At 44.0% G+C, this 16,896-nt stretch overlaps 1 protein-coding gene across 1 annotated transcript; it reads right to left on the bottom strand.

The window, feature by feature from the left end:
- Positions 1-1,060: 1,060 nt before the first annotated feature.
- IER3IP1 (immediate early response 3 interacting protein 1) lies at positions 1,061-5,551 on the bottom strand. Its single transcript, XM_069775148.1, has 3 exons — positions 5,395-5,551; positions 3,488-3,589; positions 1,061-2,556 (listed from the first exon to the last, which is right to left on the bottom strand). Exons 1-3 carry the CDS (start codon positions 5,483-5,485, stop codon positions 2,501-2,503), a joined length of 249 nt encoding a protein of 82 aa, XP_069631249.1. The 5' UTR covers positions 5,486-5,551; the 3' UTR covers positions 1,061-2,500.
- Positions 5,552-16,896: the final 11,345 nt, after the last annotated feature.

The raw sequence follows: 16,896 nt of genomic DNA, 5'->3' as shown, positions 1-16,896 counted from the left end.
ATGGAGCTCTTTGCCAAGCGGAAACTTTTTTGCACGTTCCCTGTTACTGAAGAGCCCAAGCCCTGGCCAGGCTTGAAGTGCTTCACCTTGTTTGAACTTGGTCACAGCAGAACCGCTCAAACCCACACGAGGAGACAGCGGCAGCATAGTTATTCCCCTGCTGTCTCTCTGCAGTCCTTTCTCTGCCTGTCTGCTGTCTGCCCTTTTGCCCTCTTCTCTGCTCATTACCTGGGAGACCTGATCTTCAGCTGCTGCCCCACTTTGAATCACTATTTTGCATCTGCCAGGTAAAACGCGTCCCAGTTTTGCCTCAAATGCAGGATTCCTGCTGCACAGAACCGCTGCTCCTTTTTACTGCATGTGCTTAATTGATTTTGAAATGATCTGCCCATGTGCTCTAAGCTATGCTTTGAAAACTCTGGCCTTTCTGAAGGGACAGGAAGATGGGGAAAAAAATCACTTTTCGCCTGTTTTTAAATCTTTTGGTTGTAATCTTTAGTACTGGCTTTTATCTTAGTAAGAACTAGTGTTTTAACAGTCAATATATATGAAAAGGAAACGGTAGGCAAGCTGTGCTTGAAACCATTCAGCATTCCAATCGAATGCATCAGCAATGGAAACACCTACCACTGCTTTTTTACAATGATTTTACAAAAAAAGGCCTGCACACCTGTGTTTTATCTGTTCCACATACACACTGTCCAGTTACCACGAAAGACAGATATATGAAAGTAACTAATCCAGACTGTACCCTCATCACCTCTGAATTACACAAAGATTATTCTAAAGAAATACTTTTATAACAGATCTACCTACTCTAGAATTCAAAGGCTAGCATGATCCTATTCTGCCTCTGGCCAACGTTACCCTGGCTCATTAGGTTTGCTACATAAACCAAAATACAGCTTCATAGCAAAGAGATGATAGTTCCAAGTGCCACAGGGATGAGAAAAAAAGTATTTCATGTAAGAACAGTAACTGGTATCTGGAACAGGATGCAGCTGAGTTTTGAAATACTCCCACCGTAGACCAATATAGAGCAAGATATCAAAGAAAGTGCTTAACTTAGAAATTCAGAATTTATTTACAAGTTTTCACTAGAAAAAGGAAACAACACAAAACTCTCCTCCTGGATATACTCTACTCTGCAAAACACTGCAACTGAGGATCATTAAATTAATTTACACATTTTACAGATTTATCTTTGTACACAACGGCGTATGCTTTAGTCATCAAGATGTCGGAAGAAGAAATGATAAACTAAACTAAGCTGTTTTAAAATAATGAAACTGCCAGGTTTCCTTTGGCCTTCCCCACTTCAAAAATAAGCTAAAACACTTTAGCAGAGGCACAGACCTAAGACTTCTAACTTTTCTAAAGAATGAGAGTTGGCCTTCTTCAATTCAGACTTGCTACATAACATCTGACCTAACCCAGCAGTCTTAATTGAGACAAGATCTGTACCAAAGCAATTAGCAATATTCTCTGCGACAGAACTGCAAGATCATACCCACAGTTTCAATTTCAGTAAGCTGTTAATTTAACAGAGGAAGACGGAGGGCGGGGGAAGAAGCAGCAGTAACAGAAGAGGCTGCAAATTTGCTGTTTTTTAACAAAGAATTCCATTTGAAAAGGGCACAGTATTCCCCTCCCACGTTTCCCAAGAAGCTCGGAATACAAATGGTTCCCCACTTCCAACACTAATCACCACGCAGAAGTTTAACACACATTTAAAAAAGTGTAATAATCCTTGACAGAACAGTAACAAATGCTAATCGCTAATACCACCTGCTAGTCTAAATTAACACAGAGTTGCCCAGCTTCAGGTAAAGCTTTTTTAGATTTTGCATAGCAATTGCACCTATTTTCAACTTACTTCACCATCAGCATGAAACCTTATTGATTTGAAAAGTCTAACACCACGAGAAAAATCCTGGTCTCAATCAAACCAGGAACATTCGACTTGCAATGTGAACTGAATCAGGATTTTACCCAGCTAGTTTTATCTCCTTCAATATCACAACCGTACTTCAATAATTTATAACATGTTTTCAGAGCCTAATTTGTATTCTCTTAAATAGTACTCTGGTATTAACTGAAATAAAAAACACCATGGTTTTTTTTTAATTTAAAGATAAATTGGGAAGCGTACTGAAGGAGATTCATCCCTGAGTAACGAGACATTTAAAAAACGCATCCTATTGACAATCATTGCAATATGTTGCGACACATTACTCTTAACAGTCAACGCTACTAACAGACAGCAACAGAATTTGTCATAGTCCGATGTATTTGCAGCGTCGTTGCATTGATCCCATTATCTTGATTAATGAAACTGCAAGTGAACATTAGGAAATAGGATAAATAGAAATAGTGTCTTTATTATTTTAAGTTGAATGTCAAATTGACAGCTAAACCGTGCTGGATCCCAGAAAACTCAGAGCAGTGATGGTTAGCAACTCGCTTCTTTGGATGTCCAAAAGATTTTCACCAGGTATCTTCAACCAAACAACAGGAGGAGAATGATCGTAACGGAGTTCACTGCTATCAATGGCACTATAGGACAAAAAAAAAAAAAAAAAAAAAAAAAAAAAAAAAAAAAAGAAAAGAAGAGCAATGGTGAAAATTTTCTTTTCCACGTCACAAAGTGACAGAACTTCACATTATCTTGGGAGACTACCTTTTAAGGAGCAAAAACAATCAAAATTTTAAAAATACACTTATTTTTCCTATGCAAAACCAGGATGAGTGGAAGGAGCCAGGATCAAAGCCTAGGACACTAAAAATTGGTAGGAAGCAACAGCATAAATATTTTTCTATGGCCCATCATGTTTTAACTTTAACCCAAAGAACCTTTTCTCCAAATGAAACTAGACCGCCTCAAAGTCAGTTTCTACCCTTGGCTTTGCTGTGATTTAGAAGAAATGTATCAGTTTTTGCTCTGTGGTAGGCAAGACAGACAAGACTTTTTACATCCCCTTTATCATCACCCATAAAAGGAATTTGTCCTGTGCTTTAAAGTGAAAAACTATCAGTAAGTTACAAATTAAGAGTCTGGTTTTTTCCCCATCCTTTGAGGTACGTAAGCCTGGCTTACCTTTAAGAATCCCACGAATTACATTTCCCTCACCAGGTACTTCACACAAAATTGAATTTAGCCAGGGTGAAGCTAATTGCGTGCTCTGATTGATCGCCAAGCTTCCCCCACCCAGCTCCCAAACTCTGAGGAAAGACAAGATGCAGCAGCAGTGCCACAAGCCAGAGTCAGGGTATTTTTTTTTTACACTTTATCAGAATCGGGGCACCTTAGCTGGGACCTGCGCCCTCCTACACTGAGTCCTCGTGCAAAGGAAGGATGGATTGGAAATGACGAGCAGAAATAGCAGCAGTTTGGTAAAAGAGAGTCAAAATACTGATGTTACTTCATCAAAGCACAGAAACAAAACTTTACAGACAATGGTATTTAAACAAAAGGCTGTCACCTCACCTCTCATAACGGTTCGTACAGATCGAATAAGGTTCGTTAGCTGCGCTTTAATTCCTGGTTCCTCTCCAAATCCTCCAATCCCTTGATCACTTCCCCAGCCAACTGTGTCACACAAAAACAGCCAGACAGGTTAGGGAAAAAAACCCAAAACCATGCAACAAATGCTATCAGCGATGTCAATGAATATGGTTAAGTTTATCACTAACATTAGAAAAACAAACTACAAACCAATTCACTTTATTTCAAGATCAGATTTTAACACAATATACTGAAAACCATTAAACCTTTTAATGAACACAACAGTAATGACAGATGAACTGTTCTGTAAAGGAAACCCTTACCTTTTTAATACACTGCTGTACCCTACGTGCCACAGAAACAAACGACTTTATTTGGGCTTCAGCAGAACCCCCGCCAAAACAAAACCAAACAAACTACCGTCTGTTCACAGTCCTTTACCAGAAGATAAAATAGCAAATGGTGGTTGGGTGCAAAGTGATGCTTCAGCACCGAGAAACAAGCTGCAGGACAGAAAACAGTCAGCACAAATTCCAAATGGGAATGATGATTTTTGTAACTGCTATAAAAAAAAAAAAAACCAAAAACCAGTGCCTTGAGAACTTTTCAGAGGATGACAGAAGTACTGCAGGTTTACAAAGCCCTTCAAGGGAGAAGCCCTTCCCTACCCGCTGTGGGGAGGCAGAACCTGTGGTCCCAGTGAGGGGACTGGCGGTGTCTCAAGTCCTGCTGGTCGCAGCCCTGACCCATTTGGGGATGAGCGGAGCGGAGCAGGGAGTGGCTCTCAATACTCAAAGCTGCAAAACTCCCAACCTGCGAGTTTTCTTTTCTCCAGAGACAACTTATGAGTGATTTTTTTTTTTCCCCCAACTTTTTTTTTTCCTCCCTCAGTCTGCTGGCAGCAGGCTGTCAGCGAATCCTCTGCCTCACCAGCCGCTGCTTCCCGCTCGGATGAGCATGGAGTTATTCCTGAGTCACCTGGGGCTGACAAGCGGCTTCACCCGGCCGGTTAGTCCCCACATCTCCTCCCTTCTCTTCGAGCTGCTGCTCACCAGGAAAGCAAAAGAAAACCCCAAACCCAGCCAGTCCCTCGCAGCGAGTCCTGCTGGGGAGCGGGAGAAAGGGATAATTCTCCGCTCTTCCGCAGAAAATCCTAACTCAGCCTGACCTGGAGAAGTCAGGATTCTCCAGATCGGGAAATTGGGGGAAACCTTGGCCCATAGGTAATTAGTTTTTTTTCTGGGGCTTGGCAGATCTTCGCGTCTGTGGTTCTTCTGTGTTTCGTAGGGTTTTGTTTTCTTTTAAAGGACAAGGGTGCCCAACCTCAGGGGTCCTTCCTCGGCACCGCAGAACCGCGAGTGTGAACGTGCGAAGCCTGAGAAGCGCTATCTCGCAAAAAAAAAAAAAAAATAAAGGCACAATGCGATGAAAGAAACCATCTCACGCTATGACATCCTCCCGACGTGCGGCACAAATGGAGACGAAACAGTAGAAACGCACAGGAAAAAAAAAAATGAAAATTACGGAGGGAAGGGGGGGGGTGGGGAAGAGACAAAGCAACGACAGGAGCGACATCAACCGCACCGGCAGAAAATTCAAGACCGAAAGCCCCGGAGCCGTTCCCTGCACGCTGATATTCGCACCGGCAAGGAACGGCGGCGGGGGGGCGGCCCGGTGGGCCCCGGGCATCCCCGGGTTTGCCGAGAGCCGGGCCGCAACGACCGGGGAACGCCAGCCGGGGCTCCGGGCGGCTTCTCCCTTCGGGAGGCCCCGCCGGGCCGAGCCGGGCCGGGGGGAGCGGAACGGGACAGGACGCGTCGCCGCGACCGGGCCTGGCCCGGTCTTCCCCCCCCCCACCCCGCCCTGCCCCGGCCCGGCCCGTCGCTCACCGTGTCGGAGGAAGCGTTCTTCGTGCAACACGGCGATGGCGTTAACGACGAGGAGCGCGGCCTGCAACAAGGAGTAGAGCGTGAACGCCATGACCCGCCGCCGCGATGCGCCGCCGGGGCGGGAACCGGCGGCCGAGCGGGACGTGGCGGGGCGGGGCTGGGGCGAGGGGCGGGGCTGGGGGCGAGGGGCGGGGCTGGGGGCGGGGCCTCGGGCGCTGGGTCCCGCCCCGCCCCGGTCCTCTATTTTTTAAAATTTTTTTTCAATCTCTATCGATGTACGGTTTCGTTCGAGCAGGGAAACAAGCGCAGAACCCTACCGTTGTTTACGCGAAACGTAACGACTGCGGATGTCGGGAGTCGTCGCAGCATCCGAAAGCAAACAATTCTGTTTTAGATCGGATTGATCAGGGCCTCTGGGTGCTTCTGCAGTCAAATAACAAAAATAATAATAACTGGAGCTCAGGGATACTGTACAGTTATTGATGCATAAATACACTTTTTTTTTTCCCTTGCATCTTTCAGTCCAATTGGCTGAAGGTGGTGATTTGCATAATCACTCTGATTTTATTTCTCAGTAATCATACAATATGCAAACCCCTTAACTCTGGATGGTTGATGGCTTTTATTACTCAGTCAGGGTACAATGATTTGCATAATCACTGCGCTTTGATGGTTATTAGACTCATTCGCCGTGATAGCAATGATAACTTTGTGCTTAATGTAGTGGACTGGAGAGACCCCTATCTCGATTCTTTGCCCTGCCACAGGCTTCTGATACGATCTGGGTAAATTATTCGGAGTTTATCAATATTGTATCTTTGTGCTTCAGCTCTGGGTTAAGATCCACTCACCAGCAAGCACGAGATGATCAGATACTTCAGCCGTGAATCGAGCACCAGGACCGTACGATCGATAGACCCTCGGACACCAGGCGAACTAGCCACGAAGCTTCTTCCTGCCTTCACCTTTCCTTTCCAAAACACTTCCTTTAGTATAGTCGATGACGTAGTATTATGCATCTAAATAATCATTACTATTAAATTACGTTATGTTTTAACAGCTGGAACTGGAAGCAAGGGAAAGCACCCCATCATCAGAGCCGTAGCATGTTTTGTTACTAACTTACCCCCCAAATTAATACTATTAAATAAGGGAGATAGAACAGAGAACAAAGAATCAAATATATTCATCAGAGTTTTCTCATCTGGTCAAACGTATTTGTCATTTCAGTCTCGAAAAGGAATATAGTCTCAATTCACGGAAGCGAGTAAAACACTTACTGCACTTCCAGTGAAATCAGTATTATTTAAGCATATGCTGAAGTGTTTTGTTATATGAAAGCTCAAAATATTTCCAAATGTTGGCTCTGATTCTGCAAACACTTACATGTATGATTAATTTCATGCACATCAGCAGTTAGGGGGAATACTCAAGTGTACTGGCACGTGCGAGCACACATTCGCAAGCTCAAGGATTCCAAAGTAACTTCCTTATTTCTCATCTAGAGTTTTAAATAGGGTATAACTACAAACGCCCTAAAACCTATCAGTTTAACATTTTAAAATGGAGCCATTTCTAGTTACCCAGGGGCCCCCAAAGTTTGCAAAGTGCTTTTTATCATCATTCAAACCATCTTTTTCCATGTGTGTATAAATAATAAAAAAGGCTGATCTTGCTTTTTATCAAACTCCACGCACACAGAGAAAGTCAATATTGGGCTGAAAAGATTTCATCCTAAAGATCATTACCATTTTTTAAGAAGTTATGAGTGCTGGCATATAATGGTATCACAAATGGAACTGCCTTTTGTTCTCAGACATAACTTAGGGCATTATGGCAGTAATTCTATAATTAAATACAGATAAATATGAGGGGTCACTAACAGGCACGTCTAATAACCACCATCATCAAGTAGCATTTCCTGGGCTACCTCCTTACGGTATCCAACCTATAAATAAATACTAACCTCAGCAGAGAGATAATGTTTAGAGTTATGGCACTGAAAAAAAATGAGGTTTTTAAAATAAGTATACAAGTTATGGCTTAGTATTTTTACCCATAATTAAGATGTATTTCCAAAGAGCAGCCGCTATCAGGCTTACATAAACTTGACGTGATTCTTCCCTTTGTAAAATCCATCATGGCAACTTAACAACCACATGAGTCTTATCTCTGAATCATCGCGTTACGTGGTTGAAGGGAAAACCAGACAAAGTTGCGTGCATTAGAAGGAAAGCATTTTTCTTTTTTTCTTCATTAAGGTGTTATGTTTCAGTGCACTAAATTCCTGTGGTGTCATCTGCAGAGTGCAGTCAATCACCATAAAGGAGAGTTTTAAACCACCTTACAGATGTCAAAGGATTAAACTTCAGGCTGGTGAAGTATTGTGAAGACCTTGGTTATTTTTTATTCTCAGCTTATTGTTCGATATCATCAGACAGAGCATAGCTCCTTGGGTCTAACTATCCTCTACAGTTAACAAGGCTCGAGCTTGTTGCATGCAAGTTCTCGGGATTACGTTAGTTTATTCCTGGTGAGCTAACACCAGGTCAAAGGAAGCCTTCTCACGACTTCAATCCCTACATCCTTTGCCGCACTTGCCACCATCTTCTATTTTCTGAAATGGCTTTGATAATTTCTTCTTTTAGCTACCAGTGGGCCTGGTAATACCCGACGAGCTGAAGATGAGCAAACTTTAAATATTCAGAGTCCAGAAGGAAGCTTGCTACGCCGTGGTTTTACCTTAACGGGGCTCTGAACGGACACAAACCATCGCACTATGGGGAATGGGGTATTGAATCAAGGAGCCCAGTCCTTACACCTGCCTACCATGTACCAACCTCTACAATGAGTAGCTCCATTAACTGAAAAATCCTGCCTATGTGAAAAATTTAGGTTCTGCAGCTCAGTTATGTGCTATAAATAAATCCTATAGCTACATTTCGCAGTTAAACTAAAGCCTTTGTCACCCATTAGTCATCACACCTATTGCCAAACTGCTGCCAAGGTTAGTGATGCATCCTACAGATGTAACGCATCTCTTGTAAGCACAAATTGAATATTTAACTGATTTAATGTCCAGTTGTTTGTTTCAGCCACCAAAGCTGGGACTGCGATAAGACTTTGTACATTTGAGAGAATGTGTATCTGGTTCTTACCCCTCAGCAGCTACGTACAGAAAAGATCTTTGTCTTATCCATGACTCCAAATGTGCTGTGCAGCATCATCTCTGCCCTTGCTTATTTGGAAAGTGAATAGCCATCCCTTCAAAAACACAGTCTGCCAGCTTTCCTAAGATTTGTACCTTGAGAGGACGTTAATACTGCTTCATGCACAAAAGGAGATTGAAGAACAAAAGAAAAACAAATATAAAATTCTGAATTTACACCTGAATTTATTGATGCCATTTCCTAATTTTATGTTATTTGGCTCCGTAACAGCCTTTAAATATCATTTGTTGTCTAGTGCATGCACGCATACACGCACACGCTGCTGTTCACCTTGGTATTATCAATAGTACAGTACTACGTTCTGTTACATTATATTGTAGTGTGATTATTGGCATCTTCAGACCAGTCACCATTTGCATTGTGTTCGTGCTGGAATACACCAGTCCAGAACCAAAGCCCGTTACGCTCGGTACCATAGAGATATTTTTCAGAGAAGACAGGCGTAGGGATTTTCCAGTCCATGTCTCAGCTGGAAGACAGTGGATATCAAAAGCAGGCCAACACGGGGAGCGGGGCAGCAAGAAAACAAATAGGCTTTGTCAGAGAATTGGAAGTCTCTGCTTAGCCCTGCCTTACCGCTGACAGACGGTCGGGATTTGCAGGCGTTGAGGCAGCAGCGGGTCTTAAGGAGGGATTTAGAGGAGGATGAGGAAACAGCTCCATGAATTTTGACAAGGGGGGGATTTTGTCTCTGTGCGGCGAGCGGCATGAAGAAAGAGCAGGGGTATTAAGGAGAGCGAAGAGAAGGGGTGCCTGAGGCTGCCGTTACGGGCGATGGACAGGCAGGAGCAGCTCACTAAATACAGGTATTATACAAGAGGGAGACCAAAGTGACACAGACTGTTACAGGCAAGGAGTTGGCGTTTGCCACCATGGGCACGCAAGCACGTGTTTCCATCGGACCACAGAAAGTGGTGTCCGTAGCAGTATTTTGAATGGGAATATGGCTAATGTCAGAGGAGAACGGATCCTGCTGTGGCTGAGCCTCCACCGGGAACGGCTGACATGTCTCCTCAGTTCCAGAATCAGGCCTGGTTTCCATCTCTGCTAATAGAAAAGTTACTCAGACTGCCTTTTTGGCACAAATACAGAGGTGTTGCAATGGTGACTGAAGTCCGACCGCCTTTGCAGCACAGCACAGAGATTTTCACTCAGGTCTATGACATGCCTAATGCCTGTATGGATCTGTGCGGGAGAGCCTCATCTTTCTCTGCCTGCCCTAAGTCTGTTTTGATAAGCATCACATATGGGAGCTTACACGAGTGTGTTGGTGTCACAGTGTGTCCCACTGGGACCAGATTTTCCATCAACAGCTTCCCCAGTGAACGGCTGGCCCCATCTAAGCCTGGAAGAGGAGGAAATTCATAGGCTGTAGCCTTCCCGTTCATACATTTGGTGGACCTTCAGTCTCCCGTTTGAAAACAGGAGCCCTGAGAGCATTATTTCCACCGAGGCCAGCTAAGGCACAGCCACTGATGCCAACCACCCTTCCGACCCGTCGGCAGCTCTGAAGTGCCTTAATGATCCTACAGATGCTTTCAGTGCTCTGCGACAGTGAGCACAAAGGCGGAACGGACCATTCCAGACGCTTTCCGGAGGAATGCCCGCCGGTCAAAGGGCTTTTCTCCTGCTTCTTTTGATTTTCCATCTACTTGTATGGAAAACATGGAGGAGGTAGGCCAAGAAAGTTGGTAAGATAAAAGGAAAAATATATATCCTGCAGTTCTTGCAGGGTTCCCAGCAGCAGTTAGCAAAGGGTGTGAAGTTGGACTAGGCTGGCCAGATCCCTCTCTGTGCCAGATCCCAGACTAACCTGTTCCCTGTAACTGCCACCTGAACAGCGAGAACAGCCAGGCTTCTTCCTTAGCAAGGTGGTGTCATGCCAGAGGCAGAGGTCATCGGTGCTGGCAAAGTTGCAGCACTCAGTTTAAAGATTAATAGACGGTATCTTCTTTCGGGCTGTAAAAGTGGGCAGATGATAAAAAAAAAATATCACAGACCTGTTGACTTAAGAGACTGCAATCTGCCCAATAACGTTAGCATAGCCACAGAGTCGTACAGCTAGTAGGAAACCATGTGCAAAAGGTTAGGTCTCAGCATAATGTGTGGGATTCATGTGTGAGTCAGAGGGATTGGGAAATCCTTTGTAAAAGTTACCAGAAATCCCCTCCCTGCATTTTTTTCCCATGACTCATCCCACAGAAAGGGATAATATGGAACTATGTATGTCTCTACAGCAAATTTTTAACACAACACATGACAGAGATAAGGTACATATATCTACACTTTCCCTCCACTTCCATTAAAAAAATTCAATTTTCCTGCATTTTCTTATACTGGTGTGGTACGAGTTCACAGTCCAAAACCACGGTGGAGAAAATGAAGTGCATCATGTCAGTCCATCAGCTCGCTGAGTCCTTCATCCACTTTTCTCTCCAGAAGAAAGCTGCAGGTGGAAGAAACTGTGGGCTGTCACTGCTCTGGCGCTGAATTGGGGGATGTTGTCGAGCCAGCAAAGGAGAAGAACGGTAACTCAGAAATGGAAGTTGTCTCTTCAGGGATGGCAAACTCTGGGGATACAGTTCACTTGTCAGAAATGTAACTTATACACACGGGGCCAGTCAGATCCACTGTTGAAATCTTATCAGAGCTATTGTTCGTCACTGTAATATTTTCCACCACCACAGGTGTACTGAGATGTTTGCAGGAATAATTTGATGTGCAGCGCCTGGCACAACAGGAACGGAGCAAAACAAATCATTAAGTGTTAGATAAGCAGGAAGAGTTGTTTGTATTTTGAACCCAATCCAATTAATAACAGGATATAACTAATGGCAGTCCAGAAATGACAGCTGGGATGGAGCTGATTTAATTAATTATGGAGGTGACTTTTTCCTCTCCCCTTAATCTTTTTGTCCTTTAGCATAAAACACGTCTTATGACCCCATTGCCCTCCTCCATTTAGCTAGCTGCATTCAAACCAAAGCTGAATAAAATTTTTCTTTGGAGAGATTTCTCAAAACATATCATTTACTTTCTCATTGTAGAAATAAACATCTCAAGGAATATCCCTCTTCTTGTGACTTCAGGTTGTTCTTGAAAAAAATGAAAATGGTGGCAGCAGTGAGAAATTAGGGGCTTGCGTCTTTTAATTTTCCTCAATAAAATTTCAATACATATAAATACACATTTCAATAAAATCTGAGGAGGGGAAGAAGAATTTGCTCCAGATGTAAAACAAAACCAAATGTCATTGCCCTAATAAGCAACGAAGCTGGTGAAGGGTCCGGAGCACAAGTCTTATGGGGAGCAGCTGAGGGAACTGGGGTTTTTTAGCCTGGAGAAAAGGAGGCTGAGGGGAGACCTTATCGCTCTCTACAACTACCTGAAAGGAGGTTGTAGTGAGGTGGGAGTCGGTCTCTTCTCCCAAATAACAAGCGATAGGACGAGAGGAAAGAGCCTCAAGTTACACCAGGGGAGGTTTAGATTGGATATTAGGAAAAATTTCTTTACTGAAAGCATTATCAAGCATTGGAATACGGGAAGGTGGAACAGGGAAGTGGTTGAGTCACCAACCCTGGAGGAATTTAAAAGATGTGTAGATGTGGTGCTCAGGGACATGGTTTAGTGGTGGACTTGGTAGTGTTAGGTTAATGGTTGGACTTGATGATCTTAAGGGTCTTTTCCAACCTAAATGATTCTATGATTCTGTGAGTCTAAACTGGTATTACCCAAGCACCCACCCTAGCAATTCTCCAGCCACCGTTACTGCACCCTGCTGCGGGCTGACGGAGCCGGAGCCTGGGAGGACCCCACTAGGGTTTGGCAGGCTCTTTCCATGGGCTCCCTGATCACACGTGGGTCCTGCAGGAATTCATCATTGCATACATTTCTTTGGCGACCCTGGGTTCCTCTCCTACTGCCCTAACACTCACCTCCAGAGAACGTTTACTGCTACGCTGATGGCAACCAACAGTAAGAGACTTCCACTGAGAGACAACATGATAATGTCATAAGTAGACGGTGATGAAGCTTGAAGAGAGTATGGAAACCACAGGTCAGTTTTGCCAACAAATAGCTTTAAGAAATGCAACTTTTTGTGAAATGAGCCCAGGGGTCACAAACTGCAAATACTGACGGTCCTTCTGCTGCAAACCATGGATGCAGGGGGGTGACCAGCTCTGTGTTAGGAGGGTATTCCTGGGAACTGCTTTTTCCTTCAAAAATCTCACAGCTCAGTTAATTAACTCATGGGTCTTTGTCTACCAAAGTACAAAGCAAAACTGCTTTGCAGGGCTGAGACTGAAATCCAGCCCTGTGGATCTCAGGGTGGAAAAGTCTACCCTGCACTGTTAGACCACAAAGTTATTCCACATATTATCCACCTATTCACAGTAAAGCCATAGAAGGATCCTGAATCTTACTGCCTCTCTAGCCAGCACTTTCCATCCACTTCCACCCTTTTCAATCTGCTTCCATCCTTTTTTGCTCTTGGATTTAATTCCAAACTTAAAGGACTGAAACTTGGCTTACATCCCCCAGCTACCCCTGCCTCCAAGTCTCCGACTCCTCTCTTCTGCTGCAACAGCTCCTTTTATTTCCGCCATTCTTCCCTCTCTAAAACCCCAACAGAAAGGGGTCTAACACAGCTGATTCATTCATTCCTTTTGAGCCCATTCAACACTCTGTATCTGCTAATCTCACATACTTGATAACACTGCTGTTGCCTGGCACCTCTCAGCAGTGTCACCACACAAACAAACACTGCAAAACTGATTTAAAATGCTAATGAAAACAAACAGGAGAGTAAAACACCTTCTTCCTTGGAAACCACCGTGCTGTGGAAACCTTCACCACCAGCACAGGCCATCCTGAAAAAGAAAGCCAACAGACATTCAGATCACAGTTTAATCAAAGTCAGCACATTTATTTTAGATCCATTTATGAGGTCTGAGCATTTAACCATCTCTAATGTGACTTATCTTTACAACTTCCTTGTAAGATAGTCTCTGCTATCGCTGTTTTGCCGACTGGGGATCAAAGCAAGATGGGACAGATCCAAAAATAATTTAATCTGACATCAAAAACCTGAATGTTTCTCTTAAGGCAATAAGCTTCCCCAGGTGCCTTGAGTTTGACTTTATGTTTGTCTATGGCATCTAATCTTGGCATGGACAAGCACACTGGCATCACACTCTAGCAAATCTAGCACACACTTTTATCTAATCCCAGCCAATATGCCCCAGGACACAGAGGGAAACTTTAGCAGAAAAGGTAACTGAGCCCAAGTTTCTCAAGCCGAGGTTATACCTTTTCTTTCACTACCTCCAGAAGTGCAGTTCTTAACTCCTGTAAAAAATCTCAGCCATCACATAAGAAAGTAACTAGGAATGATCAACAACTAGATGGAAAAATGATGGGACCCCAAAATACAATTTCTTGCTTTGTGGCAAATAACATTACTTTCCCACATCAATACTGTTTGTTACCAAAACCCTCATCCAAGCACCGCGTTTGTCAAAATGGTGGGTGAAGCTTTCTTCACAGCAAGCATGTGAGGCAGGAAGGGATCATTAACCTACTGTCGAGACAGGGAAACTGAGGCTAACAATTTGTCTTACATCAGTCAGAATAGTCTGTGGCATGGCTGGGAATTTCAAGCAGACCTCCTGCTTCTTGGTTTTATGCCTTCACCATGATAATATTCCTCTTATAGAAGCTTAAAACTATGACATGCCTTATTACTGGAAAGTACAGTGGATAAAAAGCAAGTGCTCAAGTCAGATTCATGTGTCACCTTGTACTAATACTGCTGCACAGACACACACACACACACACATGCACACACATATTCCCAGCTTGCATGTGTGATACGCAGATTTCTGATCATTATTTTATTCTATTCTAGCTCCTCTTCCAGAACAGAAATAAAATGTAGAGTCACAGGATGTAGCCTGATGACATCCAGTTAATAAACACAAGAATAAATTGTCTGCCAATACGTTCTCAGGTATAAAAAGAGGTTGTATCTAAAGTCTTAGATGTTGCACTTTAAATTCTGCTCTCTTTGCATCAATAAGCTTAACTTAAAATGGAATTATTGCGAAAAATCTGTGTAGCCACAGGTTGTGTATGAAAAAAAGTGAGTGACTGAAGAAAATACAACCCTATAGGAAAAAAGCCCAGTCAAACCCATACTCACATTTACACAAAGAATGATATCAGCTCTGAAATGTTGCTCAGACTGAAATACTCTGTATGACATAGAATCATAGAATCACAGAATGGTTTGGGTTGGAAGGGACCTCTAAAGGTCATCTTGTCCAACCCCCCTGCCATGAGCAGGGACATCTTCCACTAGATCAGGTTGCTCAGAGCCCCGTCCAACCTGACCTGGAATGTTCCCAGGGATGGGGCATCCACCACCTCTCTGGGAAACCTCTTCCAGTGTTTCACCACCCTCATTGTAAAACATTTCTTCCTTCCACCTAGTCTGAATCTGCCCTTTTTTAGTTTAAAACCATTACCCCTCCTATCGACACGAGTCAGAGGGACCTGCAACAACTCCTACTTTTATAAAGCTTGGACAGTAAAAGCAGGCAGCATAATTTTGTAGCTAAGTAGACTGTCCAGGCTTTGCCTCTTATCCATCAGTGCTTGTCTCTGTGAATTAACTGAAACGTTGGCCCAGAAGCTGTTTCACGATCTCATGTGAAATTTCCCCTGGTGCAAGGAGAGCTGGGCTGAGGGTTACTGAAAATGGAAGATCACTTGCTTACTACAGAGCCCTCCAGCCCCCCGTGATACAATCCCTTTTTGTCACATCAGTAAGATGTCCTAAGGAGCACCTGAGTCTTGCCATTCAGCTTGAAAAAAAGTAAAGAAAACAAGACATGGTAATTTAAATCTAGAGCAGAATAAGATCACAAATTTCTGGATTACCTTGTGACTGCTGGAGGTCCTTCCATCAGCATCATGCTGGTAAGATCATGCATGAAAGTAAAGCTGGTCTGAAGGGTTTCAGACTAATCGCTCCCTTCATTTGCCTCTGTTGATTGCTTTCTTCTCTCCGTGGTTTTTATTAGGGCAGAAGAATCTCGTCCGTTTATAGCCAATCAAAAAAGCGTGGAGGTGGATCAAGGAGAGGCTGTACTCACCATCCTTTTGTTAAGCAGCTCCTTTCACAATCTTTCTGGTGGAGCAGGAGACACAGCTGGACTCCACCTACAAGCCTGCCAGGGCTTCCATGGAGCACTGGACTCCTTCTGGCATGCTACGATTGCACAAACTCCTCCAGCAAAAGTGCCCCTTGCATTCAGGAGTCACTGCAGAAACATGCCATGTCCCGAGAGCGGTGCCTTTGGGTCTCCTCCAGCAGGCTGGGTGGAGAGCGCAGGCAGCCCCGTGGTTCGGGTCCTCTCCTGGCAAGGGAACCCCACCAGCTGAGATGGCTCCTGGCCAAGGAGCGACTACGGGACCATGGTATGTCTGAGCCCCGTCCTTGCTTTTTTGGTGTTACACAGACCAACCTGACTTTTCACACTGAAAGGAACGAGGTAAGATTTTAAGGAGCTGTTGTTGAGCTGTTAATTGGTGATGGCCAGTTGAGGGTTGGGTTTCAGACAGGCTTCATTTTGGTGTTTCTTGCAGCCTGGCTTAGCTGTTCTTCACTGCACCACGGGGAAGAGGATATCCTCAATCTCGCTCTGCAGCACCCACCTCTTCCCATACCTCCCTTAGGGAAGTCACATCTCCACAGACGTGGACCTTGGTTTGGTCTGCAAAAGCCCCTAGTCACTTACTGCCAGACTGGAGCTGAGCTGGCAACTGCACTTGAGTTATCTTGTGAAAAAATGCAATTACCTGTGCTTTGTGATCAGAGAAGGAGTGGTGCTCTAGGGTGGAGACTCCTTTTTTGTTAATACATTCACACAGAATACATTAATATACTCCAGATTGGCAGGTATTTAAAAATTAACAATAGAGATTGACGCATTTTTCTGCTGTGCCTAGATAAATAGCTGCAGAACAATTTCAGCTCCTCTTGCCTCACTGCTAGTATCAAACTATCAAGTAGTTTCCTAGTATCAAAGCACCTCTCCAAATCCACTGGAGATTGTTTGGCAGGGTTTCAGATGTCCACAGTCCAAATCACTGAGCACATTTAGATAATGACCATGGCTGTGAATTTTTCTCTATGGCGTAAGAAACCAGTGAATGAACTACATTAAACAGATTTTATGGAGAGGTGAACATTGGAGAGCAGGCCTGC

Source organism: Haliaeetus albicilla, chromosome W (assembly GCF_947461875.1).
Source record: "Haliaeetus albicilla chromosome W, bHalAlb1.1, whole genome shotgun sequence".
Classification (NCBI taxonomy): domain Eukaryota; kingdom Metazoa; phylum Chordata; class Aves; order Accipitriformes; family Accipitridae; genus Haliaeetus; species Haliaeetus albicilla.
This window is presented reverse-complemented; position numbering and strand designations above follow the sequence as displayed.

Coding starts and splice junctions, on each gene's coding strand:
- IER3IP1 (XM_069775148.1), bottom strand. CDS start 5,485: ATGGCGTTCACGCTCTACTCCTTGTTGCAGGCCGCGCTCCTCGTCGTT. Junction 3,590..5,394: donor AGAACGCTTCCTCCGACACG/GTGAGCGACGGG, acceptor TGTGTGACACAG/TTGGCTGGGGAAGTGATCAA. Junction 2,557..3,487: donor TGTACGAACCGTTATGAGAG/GTGAGGTGACAG, acceptor TTTGTCCTATAG/TGCCATTGATAGCAGTGAAC.